This window comes from Spea bombifrons, chromosome 3, assembly GCF_027358695.1.
Source record: "Spea bombifrons isolate aSpeBom1 chromosome 3, aSpeBom1.2.pri, whole genome shotgun sequence".
In the NCBI taxonomy this organism is placed as follows: domain Eukaryota; kingdom Metazoa; phylum Chordata; class Amphibia; order Anura; family Pelobatidae; genus Spea; species Spea bombifrons.
This window is the reverse complement of record NC_071089.1, coordinates 38,089,637-38,106,498: the sequence shown is the minus strand read 5'-3', so window position 1 is coordinate 38,106,498 and position 16,862 is coordinate 38,089,637. Positions and strand designations below refer to the sequence as shown.

General features: G+C 36.8%; 1 protein-coding gene across 2 annotated transcripts; it reads left to right on the top strand.

Moving 5' to 3' along the window:
* Positions 1-4,130: 4,130 nt before the first annotated feature.
* Positions 4,131-16,128, top strand: KIAA0408 (KIAA0408 ortholog). Of its 2 annotated transcripts, XM_053461185.1 has the most exons (7): positions 4,155-4,806; positions 6,798-6,965; positions 7,580-7,831; positions 8,847-9,143; positions 9,232-9,311; positions 11,342-12,512; positions 14,915-16,128. In XM_053461185.1, exons 1-7 carry the CDS (start codon positions 4,507-4,509, stop codon positions 15,053-15,055), a joined length of 2,409 nt encoding a protein of 802 aa, XP_053317160.1. In that variant the 5' UTR covers positions 4,155-4,506; the 3' UTR covers positions 15,056-16,128. The 2 variants fall into 2 exon arrangements, with proteins under 2 accessions (XP_053317161.1, XP_053317160.1); XM_053461186.1 differs by lacking the exon at positions 7,580-7,831 and having other exon boundaries at positions 4,131-4,806.
* Positions 16,129-16,862: the final 734 nt, after the last annotated feature.

Sequence of the window (16,862 nt, the reverse complement as noted above, 5' to 3'; positions counted from 1 at the left end):
CTACATGGGGATAAACAGGAAAAAAAACAATGTTCCACGTGAAATAATAATACAATCACAATGAATACTTCCCCACACTGAAAGCAGCTTCCACGAACACTCTTCCTTAAAGTGTAAACGAAGTTCAACAGCAAATAGTGGAGCGCATATATACAGACCAATAAAATTCAATATTTTATAGCTGTCTACCGGAGTATCCCATTGATTTGGCATTTGCACATCACTCTTTGAGTTGTGCCACTTCATTTATGTAAGTGCAATTTTGATTTATTCCATTGCGGCTTAAAGATACTGCACCATTGTGGTTCTCCTTGGTCTTACAGCTCCCAAGATTTTATTTTACATTCAAGTGTATCCAGAGTCCGTTTTGATGAGCTTCATGCATCCAGCCCATTTGTGAGTGGATCTTACACCTCATTTAATTACTATTTGATTTACATATTACACTATTGGTATTTATTTTTGTTCCCCCATGTATATGCGCTCCACTATTTGCTGTTGTCCTACATGGGGATATGAAGCAGCCTTGATTGATCTAGTTCCAGGTTCTAGTATTTTCTTTATTTATAAAATCCTCCCCTGATGTCACAGTTTAAGATCTCAGAACGTTTGCTGCACACAAGTCTATCATAGTGTTCTACACCCCTAAAAGTCACAAAAATGTTTGTAGAAATACTATGCTCAAGCACATAAATGTGAGCCAAGATGTTGCCTGGATGTATCCCCAGCATTGAATGTATAAATACTCTTCCAGTTACCATTGCATAAGGCAGTGGTTTCCAGCTCTAGGCCTCAATGGCCACAGACAAGCCGCGAGTTTTGGAACAAAGGCATATTAATAAAAAATTCATTAGCTCACTTGTTTTCAGGAAATGATACACAGCCTGTTTGAGCCCACAAGGCCTAGATTTAAAAACCACTGGCATAAAGTATTAATTAGCTTTGTTAAGTATGTAGTCCCAGCATCTTGCAGTTGAGTTGCTTGGAAATAAGTGCTTAACTCAAAATGCCTATAAAATCAGTGTATGTTTTTAGAATTAAATATTGCTTCCTATAACTAAACTTACAGAAAAATAGGTGCGGTGACCATAAAACATAACCTTTATTAAATATATTTAATGAAAAAGGCAAATATGCCAATCAACGTATAAAGTGAAAAAAATAATTGATTAGTTAAATAATTTACTCAAGAAGAAAATAATAAATTCTGGTGTACCACATTAAATTAGTGACTTGACATAAAAACCAAATATGTAGGATTTCTATACTAATTAGACCCATAAGGAGGTACCCTGTTAATGTAATAATGTTAATGTAATACTCAACAAATGCAGACCGGTGAAAATAAAAAGCAAAACAGTGTACCTAGACTATTTGGCACCAGGGGGCAGATCCTATATTTGGCACCCTGCCTCCCCAATTTTAAATTTAAAAACACTGTCTCTGTCTCCGCTTCTTCTCTTGCCTCTTCTTTTTCTGTCTTCTTTCTTCATCCTACCCCCCCCCCCGGTATCAGCTCCATTACAGAGAAAAATAACGAGTAATCCTCATATATGCAATGAAAAATGAGATAAAAATTGTGATACATCGGCCCTAATTTATTTATAGAGATAAAATGTATCGGTGATTTTATCTCTTTTTACCATTGCTAATTGCTGTTTAGTTAAATCTGGCATTAAACTTAGCCCATTACGCCTAACAAAAAAAAGGTAATATGTAATTTTTGGACTGTACCAAAATATAACTTTTGTGCAGGCCAAAACTGAAAAACTGCACTGCAGAAATCAGCTTTCCTGCCTGGTCCTCAGAGAGGGTAGGGTGTGGACATGAGTGATTTATGCATGATTTCATCACTATGGCATGAAAGAATCATGGTTAATGTAATCTCAAGGGTATTGTTTTTTGTTATATAACTACATCACTGGTGCTTCCAATATTCCGGTAAATTGTTGACCGTGAACCAACAAATTCGATACCATATGGTTACATATGGCCTGCAGGCCACATCTGACACGTTGGGATACAATGTTCAGTACACTCTGAAAAGGTTACTCTGTACATTGTGCAACACATCTGGCATATGGAAGTATTACGAACTGCTGCACATGAGTTTAGGTGACTGCCTTGGTTTACCTATTTCGGTACAAACAGATTCAGTGTGACTTCAGTTGGTGCAGATTAAAACTCAGCTGCAAGAGGAAAATGCATTGGGCTACTGCCTGACAAGTGTCAATGGGCATCCACCAGGTTAATGTAAATACAGAATTTGTCATTGGAACATGATTTAATTTAAATAGGGACCAGCCGACAACATTTACTTTATTTAGATCCCTGGCTTAACTGCCCTTTAAAAGTGATGGGTTCTTATGAAACGCAAGCAACGTATTTTCCACTGTCAGGGTCATATTCTATATTAGACGGACTACAGAGCTGGATCTCTGCAAGAGGCAGAGTCTTAATCTTAATGGTAGTTCCACCAAATCCATTAATACCTTCAAGGATAATATACATTCATATCAAAGCCATTTTCTACCTATGTCCTGCCTGTTACACCTTTTACATACCCTATTTTTAAGGATCTTGGCCGTTCTAAGTGATCATTATGCCTAGGAGCCACCATAATGTAAATCTATGCCTGCTATATATGAACATATAAACACACACACATATATATATATATACCGTATATATAGATATAGATATATTTAGATATAGATATAGTGTAGATATATATACACGTTAGAGGTATTTTTTGTATTAAGATATAGATTGTAATCTTAACACCTGGGCTAAACATCTTAATATATATATTTATAGACTAAGAAGAAGACAAAGAATGCATTATTTAACTTCATAATATGAACACTTACATCAAATGTGCCAGCACTGCGTCTGCCAAATATCTTCATTAGGAAAATAACAATGCATTGAGTTAGGAATTTACAAGTTGTGACCTGAGTACAATTAGTGTATACCTATTATATTGCCGTCAGTGTCTACCTTGCACAGGGTTTTATATAATTGGATTTAGTAACACCTCCTTTGAAGCTTCAGAGTAACAAGACTAAGCTTCTCTGTTTCAGATAGCTTAGTGTAATTGGTTTAACAAAGAAGCATTACTTTTAAGAAATCTCACATTTTTCGTTCTTATTTTATTTGAATTGTTCTATTCTGACACAGGGAGAAAAAAAATCCCTGAAGCTGGTGTTATGTAACCTAGAACTAAAACTGGCAGCTGACACTGATTTTATATGAATTCAAAGTGGGCCGCTTTTAGTTTCGTGAAACCTTGTGCTAAACTATAAAGGCTAAAACTGTCTTGGACTTGGAGTTGTTTACGCAGAATACCAACAGATCTAAAGTTACAGCAACGGGGGCTGGATGCAGAGAGTTTGAAAAAGTCCACTCCCAAACTTACGTCACTGTACTCATCTGCCTGGGTCATGCTAAACTGGATTAGCTTATAGCATTTGAAAAGTTGCACTTTTTTTCCCCAACAGCTTTTTCCCGAGCATCTCTGCTGAAGAAGCTGTCTCTGTTTCTCCTCTTTTAGTTGGAAGAACTTAACACGCATTCCTAAAGATATCCACACTGCAAGATTTCTTCTCTACCAACAAACTTTCCATCAAGCTGCCTTTGATGACCAATTAAAAAATTCATAGATTTTCATTGTTGCAAGTGTCAGCAATCCCCAAAAAGGTATGTTTGTACATTTGCTTTTACATATACGAGTTAAAATTCAAGCATCACAGCAGAGAATTTTGAATGTGTGTAAATATGTATGCTTTGGAATGATTGCCCAGATGAAATGTAATTCACCCATGATTGACTCATGTTAGGAACTTTGCAGACACTTCAGCTGTCCTAGAGGTGTTTGAAGAAGTGATTTATTAACAAGGCATTACTGACAAGTGCTCCTGTAACTAATATGACACCGACAGGTTATTAGAGAATTCCTGCTTTGTTATTTACTTTAAAGATTCCTTGAAATCCGAGTAAAATTGATTTAGATATTTTAACTAAAGCAGACAAAGTACAAGGGAGTTGTCATAGTTAAAGGTATTATTTGTCGGATGATTGGGTATTTATATATTCTTCCAGAAAGACATGCCGGAACGTCTACTTTGTTAAAAATAACAGCCTTTCCTGACGTCAGGGGTATATCAAATTCAGTAACTGTTCATTCCTCGTACAGCTTTATTTTCTTTGCCTCACTCGTAGAAATTAGTAGGTTGTAGTACTCAGCTTTCAGTATACTAATAGACTGGGCTGTATATATTGGAACTTGGGTTGTCGACAATCTAGAGTATATCTGGAAACAGATGAAGTGGTGACCTTGTAAAGGACATGTAAAATATCAGATGCACCAACAAAGTACTGATGCCAGAGACCTGTGATGGATGATGAATGAAGCTGATGATGGGTATTTGCACCTAGAAGAAAGGAAGATGGCAGATAGGGGGATGGAGTAGGTAGATTTTCTATTCTGCTCTATCTGGCCAAACTATGTGGAATGGGGACAATCGAGGGCTCTGCAATTGCCATGAATACAGAAGCAGGTATGAGGGCTGGAAGTTCAGCAATGTGTCAAGACACAAAGCTAGGAGCCGGAGCCCTTGTAATAATTCAACACATGGCAAACAGACTGTGAAATGTAAAAAGTGGGAAGACAGCAACTGTGGACTTAGAGAACAGCACTTGCGTTTAAAGAGAGCATTTCAAGAACTTAAAAGAGACCATGAAAACCAAAGAGAAATATGGGAAGAGGAGAAAAAGGCACTTGTGAAAGAAATCGCTGAGATAAACGTAAATAGGCTATATTTACACAATGGTGATAAAACATACAGTAGTTCTGAAAAAAATGCATGGTTTGATGAATGTGGCATGTTTTAGTTATGTTCCCTTTATTTATGTAACCCTTTGTTTCCCAGAGATTTACTGTAAATTAAAATGTCAATCATAAAAAAAACATTTATTCACATAAGTGAAATTTACAACCCGCCCCATCCCAAAGGTGACTAGCAGATCTGACTGTTTAGTTTTGCTATTTTAAAAGTATTAACCACTTGTATGCTGGTATCAGTGCTATGATAGCTGGTAGCAATTACTATCACCATCTATCGGTTAAAAGTAATGTTTTCCTTAGATATATGCATTTGCTTGCCTGAAAACAAATCTGGGGGACCAAACGGTGTTTAGTGTTCTAAACATTGGCATCACATTTGTGATACGGTAAATTGTCTAAAGCTCTTTTACTAGCAAAAAAGCAGTTGGGGCTCTGGAGCACCCAGCGGACCCTGAACGACTGAATCCTTTGTTCTACAGAGGGGATGGGTCAGATTGTTTTCCTAATATACTCATCTATGAATATATACACATTGGAGAAATACATGTTTTTTTGCATGTTTTTGCTTTTTTGATAATTGTGATTTCTGCATATAATTGATCCAAAAGTCTGTATGGTTCAGGATCACACATTGCCTGTTTCTTATTTGCTGATCTATAACGTGAAATGGTCCTGGTTTGCGCTGTACTCGGTGTACTAGACGTTGCCTGAGAATAATTATTTTCCAAATTTCTCTCAAAGGGCAGTACCAATAATGCTTTGGAACAATATAAGTGAAAATGCCATTATTCATTTATTTTGGTATTCATTATAGCAAAATGATTCTGTGGGCAAAACAGAATCCATTTAATTGGCACAGGAAATAAATTTAGCCTTCCAGAGTCAACTGATGAATCATTGGCAGATGTGCGTTCTCATTCCTGACTAAGTCTTCTGCATCTGTGTGCGTTTCTCAAACTGCATTGAACTATGGTTCTTATTACCAAAGACAGAAAGCCAGTATTTGACTTTTCTAAGGCTGTCTAAATTAACAACACTCCCCACGAACAACAAGGGAGATCATGCGAAAAAGATGTTAAGATGGCTGCCCCCAAAGGGTGGGTTTCTGATACATGTAGTACATAGCTTATTTTTATTTCTAAGTATTATTATATAGGTTTCTGTATAGTACTGGACTGTGAAATTTAGATTTTAAGTGACAGGTCCCTTTTAAGGATTAGCTTTAGCTGCCACTGGGTTTTATTTACAGCAGTTCTCGTGGAGAATGGTAAAAGTGTTATAATCACCATAACAACTGATGGAATGACAGCAATATGCCGTTTCTGATTGTTTCTGCTTAAATATCTGTAGTTAACATATAACAGATAATCAAGTCAGCAATCCATCTTGCTTACTCAATGGCTTAACAGTATCCAGGCACAAGGTCACCACTGTGAATAGGAATTCCTAGTAAAAGGATTAAGAGCATTAAACTCATACATGTCTGTGATTCTCCATTGACATTTAGTGTGTAGGTAACCTCACTACCTATTTGACTTCCTGGTCCAAGAATGCAAAACAGATTGAACAGGGAGCATGATAATATTTTAATTTGCGAGGCACTTGCATTGGGAAAAAAAACGCAAGGTTGAAGATATAATAAAAAGAACAGAGACGAAATGCGTCTTTAAATAGCCTGCAGTAGCATTATATGTTTTAAAAGGCACGGTTCACCATCATGTGATTACACATTAACCCTCCTGTACAGTTTTGTTCAAAAAGCATCATTCTAGCTGCACATAGTGGAAGCACGATCTAAAAATGTTGACCTGCCTCATGCTGGATTATTTCCATCTGAGGGCCAGGAACTTGGCTCTTCCAAAAGTACTAAGATATTAATTTCATCTTCGGAATGCTGTGTTATTTGTATGTGTGGTGATGTTCCATTACAGAAGAGTCTTGCATGTTACAGGCAGGTGAAAACAGAGGGATCTTGCTGGAGCTGAAGGCGGTTTTGGAAGTGATTCAAAAGGAACAGAGAAAAGAAGAAAAAAAGTGGTCGGATTTTCTGCTGCAATTTCTAAATGATCAATGTGGGCGGGAACTAGAAGGAACGGAACTTAGGCATCGCATCTCACAGGTATTTTATATTAACACACTTCTTCAGAAATGGGAAACATGTGAAAATAAATCATTTATTGATTTATGCCATAATATTTAGATCTTTAGATCTTACCAAGTACTTGAGGTATTTATTATCATTCCCTATATAATATGGGTAATATGACATTTACAACAGTACTTAAAGGGAAATTGTGCTCCCAAATAACTTTTAAAAATGTTCATGTAAAATATATTTGGTGTGAATAACTCTAGTTTGTCAAAAAATGCCTCTATTAAGGTGTGCCTAAAATTTTGCGGAATGTAATGCATGAAATTGTAGGCTAAATTGTGGTCTACACACAGGGTGTGGCACCAAGCTTTGTGAGTTATTCTATTTTTTATGACCCCTTAATGTCTAGAAACCCTTAATAAAAAAGGCAGTATACTAGAGAATAGTAGGGCGTGATGATTTTCTAATTGGAGTTAAAAATCTGTTGCTTTTCGGGCCTAAGTATATTTTTCTGTTGTTGATGTAACTGATAAATTAAAATTGTTTGAGAGTATTTGAGTTTACATTTATTTACCCTGTGTCTTTGCCTATAATACTTTTATGCCGCTTTAATCAGTGTTCCTTATTTGCCCATTTTACAGGTAACGTCTAATTATTCCCAGTCATGTACACATAAATCAGCTTCTGTTGTCCATAAAGATACTAGGAAGAATTCAGAGGCACAGAAGCGTTTGCTAGAGGAAACACACACAGCGGCCATGGAATTGAGGAGACAGGTAGAGAATAGTGAAAGAAATTGGAAGGTGGAAAAGATGGAATTGATGGAACGATTTGACAATGAAAGAAGAGAGTGGGAATGCCAGTGGAAGATAATGCAGAAGAAGATAGAGGAGGTACCGTACTAGACATTTAGAATAGCTTATAATAAATGTTTGGTTTTTTTTTTTAGATTTTAAGGTCACAGGTAATAAATAGATTTCTTAAGCAAAGCAACTGATATGCTGTACCAGATATCTTCCCTCCATCTAAGAAGGTGGGCTGTTTGTTGCAAAGTTAACAGTAGGCGGAAGAAAAAAGTGACATATGAGGAGAGAGTGGGTAGAAACACAGATTGTAGATCAAAAGCCTGTCCGGAAGATTGGGTGTATCACCCAAAACACCCTTTTTTCCTGGTCTGAAGGAAGTTGTTTACTGATCACTTCCTGCAAAGCATATCCAACTGGGTGAATGTTTATGTACTTCTTTGGCCTATCTACCCAGACACTTTTTAGGTGGTAGTAGGTGTCTTGTAGAACTAAACAGTGTAAAGTTGGACAAACTGTCAAAACACATCTGTGTGCCAGATGTATGTTGAGCCATTACATTTCTGTTCTGACAGCAGAACAGACTGAAACTTGGCTACACCTGGCTGTAGTTGTCCCCTGTGCCGATATAGAACCGCTTTCAGAGAAATATCGTGGAACTAGGAAAAATCCTTTGGAAGTGGCATACATGACCATTGCACATGCATAGCAGATGTTGTATTTTGGGTGATATTTCAAGTCTGTATGCCAGAGAACACTCAAAAAAACATTCTAGTTTTATTGCCTGGGAATTGTGTTTAGGCATAACAAAAACCACCCTTCATTTTTGGCACGTGGGTAACAATTCTATTTCCCAACTGGCAAGGGGTCAAGAAGAATTGCAAGAAAACTCACGCAGTCAGGAAGGTGCCACACTCACTGCAAAGAAAGTCACAGAAGTATGTGATGACCCCTGTGTGTGGCCATTGACGTCATCTTAATATAAGTCTAGACCTGATTACTGTATATAGATTTATAGTAACTGGAGACGTGTCACTTGCAGTTTAGTAGGACTTACAACATCAACCAATGCATGCATTTCAATAACTCAATGTTTTGTTGACAGCTTTACCAGGAGGTGAAGCTAAGAAGGGAGAATAATCTGAATGAAGAAGACAAGGGGATCCAGGGGAAAGTAGTCCCATCATTTTCAGTGCCGTTTTCAAATCTTGAATCCATTGCACCAGGTATAACAGCAAGACAGGTTAAGCATTGTACCGTTATTAACAACAGCACTGACACAAGTAACAGAACAAGCCCTAATATCTGCCATAATCTAAAAATGGAGAAAACACCAGAGATGGAGTCTGTCAAATGCCTTGATCAAAAAATGTCCAAAACAGACAATGACACTCTTAATGATGTGAGTATCTTCTGAACAGTGCAATGCCAGATAGATCTATAGCTGAATGAGCTCAGTAATTCCAACACAACTATTTATGTTGTTTTAGGCACTTAGAGAAATAGCCAGAGTCAGCGAAGAACTGTGTAAATACCAAGAAGAAATCCGCAAGAAATCTCTTTGTAAAAGGTAAGCTGTTATTCTCTGTGCACTAGGAGAGCTCTGTAAGTAAGCAGTCTGGGTACTTGTGTGTGGCACAAGCAGTTTAGGTTTAACCCATTTTGTGGGTAGTGAGATGCAAAGTTCCATATCCTGAAAACATTTTAGATGGAGCGCCTTTTACATGGAGCTCAGGGCGTCTTCCATAGATTTGTCTCAGTGCTGCAGTTAAAAATTCTGCGCATGGTGAATTCCGGGTTGATGATTGTCAACCAATTACATACACTATTACATTTATGGGTAACTCGGGAGGGCAAATCCAAAAGATTGCATTCAAGTAGGGCAAAGCTTGCCCTTTATAATGCATAGTTACATCAGTGAGATGGTGCTAGTTTAGCCGTTTGTGAAGGATAAGCTTAATGTAAATTAAAATTGCAACTTCCACTTAAGTGAATAAACCTCCATAAACAAGGGCTGAATTTGATGTAATGACCTTTGAAGGATATGCTTATTATCAAAAATTATCTTCGAAAAACCTAGTATAGTTATTTGATTATATAAAATAAATATAAAAGCCATGAACATGCCAGATTTAAAATTATAATACTCCAATAGTTATGTCTTGCTGATTTGTATAAATGCCATCTACCTCACTATGCATCATGACTGGGTCACTTTTAGAGCATACAATAAGTAACTGGTATTGTCACAGTGGTTTTCAAGAAAAGCATGTTAACCAAAGAGAACTTTATCACCTGCCTTTCCATTTAACACATGCCAATTCTTCGGGGGCAGGCCCGGACTGGGACAAAAAATAGGCCCGGGCATTTAAAACTGAGCAGCCCATTTTTATTTATTTATTTTTTGTTAAACCAAATTCTGACAAATTTAATATACCATTTCTTGTTGTCTATTAGTTATATTTCAGCATGCTTTTGTCACTGTAATCAATTAGCATTACATAAATATATAATAAATGAATCATAACGTCATGTAATTTATAAAGTGCTATATCTTTAATGAAAGATTCAAAGTAACTAATCTTTGACCATTTAGTTGGTACTTAGAAAAAAACTAGTGGCAGTGTGGCACTCCTTGGGCCTTGGCTGGTCAGATCACCCTCACTATGAGCGAGTCTGTCAGTCACAGACTCACAGCACAGCAGGGAAGAAACTCAGACCTCAGACCACCCCAACTGAATCGCGGTGCTCAGCCAATCCTCTAGGCAGAGCAATGTGACTAAAAAAAGTCATCATACACGGGACCCCTGAAGCCACAATTTAGTGCCACTAATCCTTTTAATAATATACGCAAGTTAAAAAAAAAACATTACTACTGCTTAAATGTCTGTGTGATTCCAATATGTTCAAAAGATGTAGATACAGAACCATATGTAGATATGGTTTTAGACACAAAATGATTATCGCAGTTTCCCAAGATACATAACTTGTTGCCAAAATTTTTTTGACCTTATGAACATATTGGCCTAGTTTAAACAGTCACCAATAAAAGGTTCTTTGTGTGTAGAAAAATGGTTTTAGTCATGCAAAAATGTTTTAACATAACTAGCAACAAGCCTGATTAACCATTTCAGTTTCTCATCTATCCAGTGCTAGAAAATGTAAAACCAGTTTTAATTAATAATTCTTCTAAATTTGATTTAGTAAAAATGTAAGATTATGTATTCTGATCATACAAACAGCTTGTCTCTTAACACTATTTTTTTTTTACTAGAGATGTCTGATTCTGGCAAGAGTTACATAGTTCAACAATTCAAGCGTTATCTCCAAAATACATAATATTTATACATTATTCTAAAAATAATTATAAACAAGCCAAATCAATTAAATTAATGTTCTATGTGTTCTGGATTTTTGGAGATAAAGGCAAATACTGAGGACTGATAATGATTACATAGATAAATGTATACTTGTTTTTTGCTTGAGGACACATTCTGACACCTTTTGACCATTTACTGTTAGTAGCTTTCTAAATATTATTTTAGATAAGAATAAAATTACCATAGAATACATTTTATATTTTTTTATTTTCACACACAGATTAGGATCTGTATCATCTAAAGGAGATAGGAGAGAGGCAGAAAATAAACATCTAAAACCTGACAGCATCACTGCATCTAGAAGTAAACACGTTCTGAACAAAAATAATTTAAAGAACACCAAAAATATGGAAGACACTGTGTGTAAGTCCTTTAGTGAACGTTCTGACATTGTTGACGTGTCCCTGGAAATAGAAAACTCATTACTTCCACCCTGGTGTTTGCCATGGCAATTAACAAGCTCATTGTTTCCTGAAATAAATAACACATCATTGCCTGGTGGGAACAAGATATGCCATCACCCATTCTCTACATCAGAAAAGAAGGATATGGTATTTAACAGCGCTGATGTTACAGGTGATAAGAATTTTGATGGACTGTGTCATTTCGAAGTTCTATGTGATACACTGGAAAAGAGAAATATGGCGGATACTATCTTGAACAACTTTATGGACAACAACTTAAATCTAGAAACGGACAGGCAATATGGATCCACCTATATAAGTGGCTTGCATTCTTGTTTGGGCCCTGTTTCTAACTGTGATAACACAATAAAGAATGGTACACTTGCAGCGAAGATTGATGAATTTAACAGGATTGTATTTAAAACAGATAAAGGAAAGGCAGTTTTTAATGAACCATCTCTGGACTTGCCTAAAACTGGAAATGAAGAGCAGTGTAAGCACTCTTTGTGTGACTGTCCAAGCACTGTTAACTTTAGTCCAAAACCATATACTGTTATTGAGGATAAAAAGATGTCCTTGGAAGACAGCACCCTTCAAAAAACGTGCATGAATGTAAGAGCTACAATTCAGCAAAGTCAGGCAACTGGAATTCATAGTACAAGCAGCTACCAGAATATGTTACAAGGGCATAACTGGAAACCAAGCAATTTGTCAGGACGACCACGTTCAGCAGACTCCAGGTCCAATTATAGAGTTGTTGAAAACCTTCTAAAAAGCTATGAGAACAAATTTGCTTCGCCATCTTGTAATTCTACGTATTCAGCCAGCAAATCGACGGAGTCACATTTCTTACTGACAGACACAGGCACAGAGGCGCTGACTCAGTGTTTAGAAATGCTGCAAGTAAAAAAAACAAAGGATTTGCAGCAGGACATCTCTATTAATTGGCAGCCTGGCCAAGATGCATTAAGTCTCAAGTTACCAGAGGTAAAATTTAATCTGTGATGATCACATGTAATATTTTTTAAATGCATTTGTCATAGAGGGAGCTGTGACTGAATCCCAAGGGGATGTATAGTGGGGGAGACCTGAGATATGTGAATCTGACAGCGCACCTCTCTTGATCACTATATAGTCACACTCAGGGCTCTGCGTTACAATGTCAGACAACATCTGATTACCCCACTGCTTTTCTATGACACAGGAAATCTATGTAGACAGCCAAGCATAACCCTTCATGACCTGTGATATGGCAGGGAAGTTACAAAAGCTGGCACTAGATGACCAGTGATGTACCAGGTCCACTGTGGGTTAAAATGAGGTTAAAATAAGTCCTACGACTACTTGGGGTTCGTGAGGAGAAGACTGTATGATGTCAGAAAGGACAGCATTGCTGCCTTCTAGCTGAGAGATTCAGTATAACGTACCATCAGACAGCATAATAGAGACACTTTGTGGGTAATCACACATGCTGTAACCATGAATGCACCTACAAAGTCCCCAAGGGATCTCTGATCATGACAGAGCAGTAAAAAATAAATGATAGAAAAAAGCTCAGAACATTTTAACGGAAACATGGCTCCCAGTAGAATAAAAAAAATGCGTTGTCCACCCAAGTATTGAAAATTAATAAAACTAATGTTGTGCATAAATGACTCATTTGAGGTTTATAAACATATATACAGGGGCTATATTACATAATATGGCAGGGGCATCCAAGTTTTTGTAGTGGGTAATTTAATGTGAAATGTATGCATGCGTGGGCCACATTCATTTTTCATTGAGAGAAAATATGGCCCTGCCCAAAATTCACAACAATAAGCAGTATTATTAGTGCTTTTAATTTTTAAAAAAATATATGTAATCACTTGTATGTTTAGGCCACTGACATTGATCGGTGAGACCGATCAATAATCAGTGTCCCAAAATTTTATTAATAATTTATCAGGTTGCAATAATTATGTATTAAAAATGTTTTTTTTTGTTTGTTTTTTTACTTGGATGTCCCCTCTCTCTGTGACAGCTGTCATTTGTGGGTTGAGGACATCAAGTCATAATGATCAGAACACTCCTATTGGTCAGGAGTAATCTAATCATCATCAGCCCTTTCCTAACTGGCTCTACAGCAGTTTTAACTGCTGCAGAGTATAACTGACAGAAAGCACCTTTGACTTCCAGATCCAGAACACAAGCAATAACCTCTAAAATGACTCTATTGCAAAGCCGCTGCAACTGAGCCCTGGCAAGTAGTGTTGCGCTCAGGAGCACCCGCTACATTTGAACACAGGGCATATATATACATCTGCATGTTGGACGCCCCTTTTATGGGGATGTTGCTTTCTAGCTGTGCCACAGTGAGTAAAATGCTAAGCAAAATAACATTTAAAAAAAAATAATAATAAATGAATACATTTTGTAATAAATATTGTACAGTTACATTAAATGAGAAAGAGGGAAAATATGGTTGATGAAAAACATACAAAAAGATGAAAATCCCTTTGGTCCTCTAGGTGTAGAATAGTTTAATGGAGAGGTTTAGTTATTTTAGGCTGATGCTAAAATCTTATAAACCTGGTGCATGCTTGTATTCTAACTATACAGAAAACTTTCTCATTTTAACACTTAAAGCATGAAACATAAATCAAAAAGTATGAATTGGTACAGATCGTAGTGCCATTGATAAAATAGGTTGGCACTCAGCAAAAGTAAGGCCAAGCATGCAACCCAAATCCAAATAGGTTGACAAGGGTGTCTGTGCATGATGGATACCAAGAGGACCATCTGCGATAAGAGGTGGACACCATATTACCAATTCATGTTTGATGCTGGTTTGCCTCCCTTTAATCCTTGACCTTGCCCCAGCTTGCATGCGCCTACACTGGGATAGTGGAGCCAAGACTTGTTCGTCTTCCAAATGGAAATAAAACATATGGTAGTATGAGCGGTTACAAAGACAGGGCCGGCCCTACTATATAAGTGACCATATAGTATAGATGCCCATGGTGAAGGTACGAGGCATCACCAACCAGTTCCTTCCTATTTTATCAAGTCAATACAATAGTTTTTTATTAGAATTATGTTTAGTTTTAGGATAAGCTTTCAAGAGAAGTAATCAAGTCAGACTTGATAAAGGAAGGTTAAAACCAGTTCACAACAGTGATTATTTTCATGTATAAAAATGGACTATAACCATATAACCAAAACCTCTCACTTATATTATGTTTATATATTTGTTGCCAACTTTATTAGGGTAAGAAGTGCAGACAGTTTTTGTTTTTTGTATAAAAATGGACTAAAACAGCTTTGTCAATGTAATTATTGTGTATACTGATGCAACCATATTATAACTAGTGTTATACCCTGAACTAAATAGTATTTTTCTGTTTTAGATGTCTTTGTTGGGAACCTCTTCAAATGGAAAAGGATTTTCTCGTCCAGCAAGACCAGCAAATCGACGCCCACCTTCTCGATGGGCACCTTCTCAAAGATCCCCATCTATGCCTTCAGCTATTAAGAGAACAGCCAACTGATTACCACAGACATGCACAGATTATAGCTCGCAGTGTATGATGCAGTTCACAGTTCAAAGGATACATGAGACTGTCCATTCAAAGGAAAATATCTTCCGTCAAAAAATATTGATTCCACACATTTGGGTATTACATGCACGTGTAATTTAAACCCAACACTTTATTGTGTTTTAGTGCTAGACAAAGGCTTAAGGAAAGACGTGGTTTGAAACAAAACAAAAAAAACAGATCAATGTTTAGTCTTAAAAGGCAGCTAGTGGAATGTTGTGGAATGTCTTTTGTTCTAAAATACTAGCAAACACTATTATATATCTTAGAAAGCTGTACTTCTGGCAAGCATGTAATGCCATACACATACCTGGGAAGTCTAAAGATTTGACCCAGAATCTCAGATAATGCTTGTTCAAGTTTCCCAGGTCAGTTTCTTCTTTCTCCAGTGCTGGGAAGCAGTGTTTGTGGTCTTGCCCCTCCTATTCATCTTCTGCCTACACCCCACATACTTCCCTTGATCCCTGACCATATTCTTTACCCCTAAGTTGTCTCTGGGGCCAACCTTGTCCCAATATGTAGCTATCCCTGCCCCCACGTAAAGCTGCTTCCCCAGAAGTGGGAGAGCACAGGCAGCTTGCTCTGGGTAGTTCTCAGGTATGGCCATGCATTCTTTTCACAACTTCATACCGATCAAGTTAATCTTCAGTGTTTTTTGACCAGCAGAAACATATTTCTGTAACTTTTATATTGTGTAGTTTATTTAACAATATTTGGTTTCTTTTTATTAATAGAAAAGTGGACTTTGTACAGTTATCTGTTGTTTGCAATTGTAAATGTTGCATGCATGTAACATGATCATACTGCATGTTTTACGATACTAAGTATATTGTATTTAGAAAAGATATTTCTGTATAAATTACAACACTTGCCTATGCCTATGATTTACTTAGCAATTGTTATTTGTCAAAAATAGAGAAAAACAAATATTCATTTTGTGAATCGCCTACAAATATGCTTTTTATTGTACAGTGGTGATCGTTTCTGTTACAACCAAAGTAGTAATAAAAGGGCATGTGTCTTAACTGATATGTTTTATATGGACTTTTCAGACTTGCCTATCCTGCTAAAATGCTCTGTTTAATATGGCTTTTGATGCAAAGAGCCATTCCAAGAGAAAATAATCCTCTTAATTATCTAGTATTATAGGACCATTACATGTCATTTACCACTTAAACTAGTCTAGGTAGTAGGAGTCCATTAGTATGGTTCTCTGATTTCTTGTGAAATTGAAGGCTTGAGATTCAATTGAAAGTAGAATATTTGGTTTTGAGTATAGATCAGTTGCTATGGAAAGAGAGAGTGGTGCAGGGGCTACTACAAAGCATGTTTAATGTACTCTTTCCGTCAACAGGTCCCCTGTGTTTACTTAAATATTATGATTACAGTTATAAACTTAGCCTGTATTTTGCCATCAGCTTGTGTACACAAGTATTGCATCACTAGCTCAATGATACCCAATAGCTTCAGTGCCAGAAATCCTACACTATGCACCTTAAAATATGTCTTTTTAAATCATCTCTTCTGTTAGAATGTAAGTTGCTTATTTTTATTAACTGTTTAGTAAATTGCAACATCCTGTTGACACTCTCAAGGAGCCTTATGTCAAGCAGGTTTCAAAAGGATGAGGCATTGACAATTTTTGTACAGTGTCAGGCACCAGAGAGTTTATAACTGTCTTTTGTGTTTTAATTCTGTGGTTATAAAAATTATCTTGTATCCCTCTATTAAAAATGAAAAATAACCCATGTTAATTGGA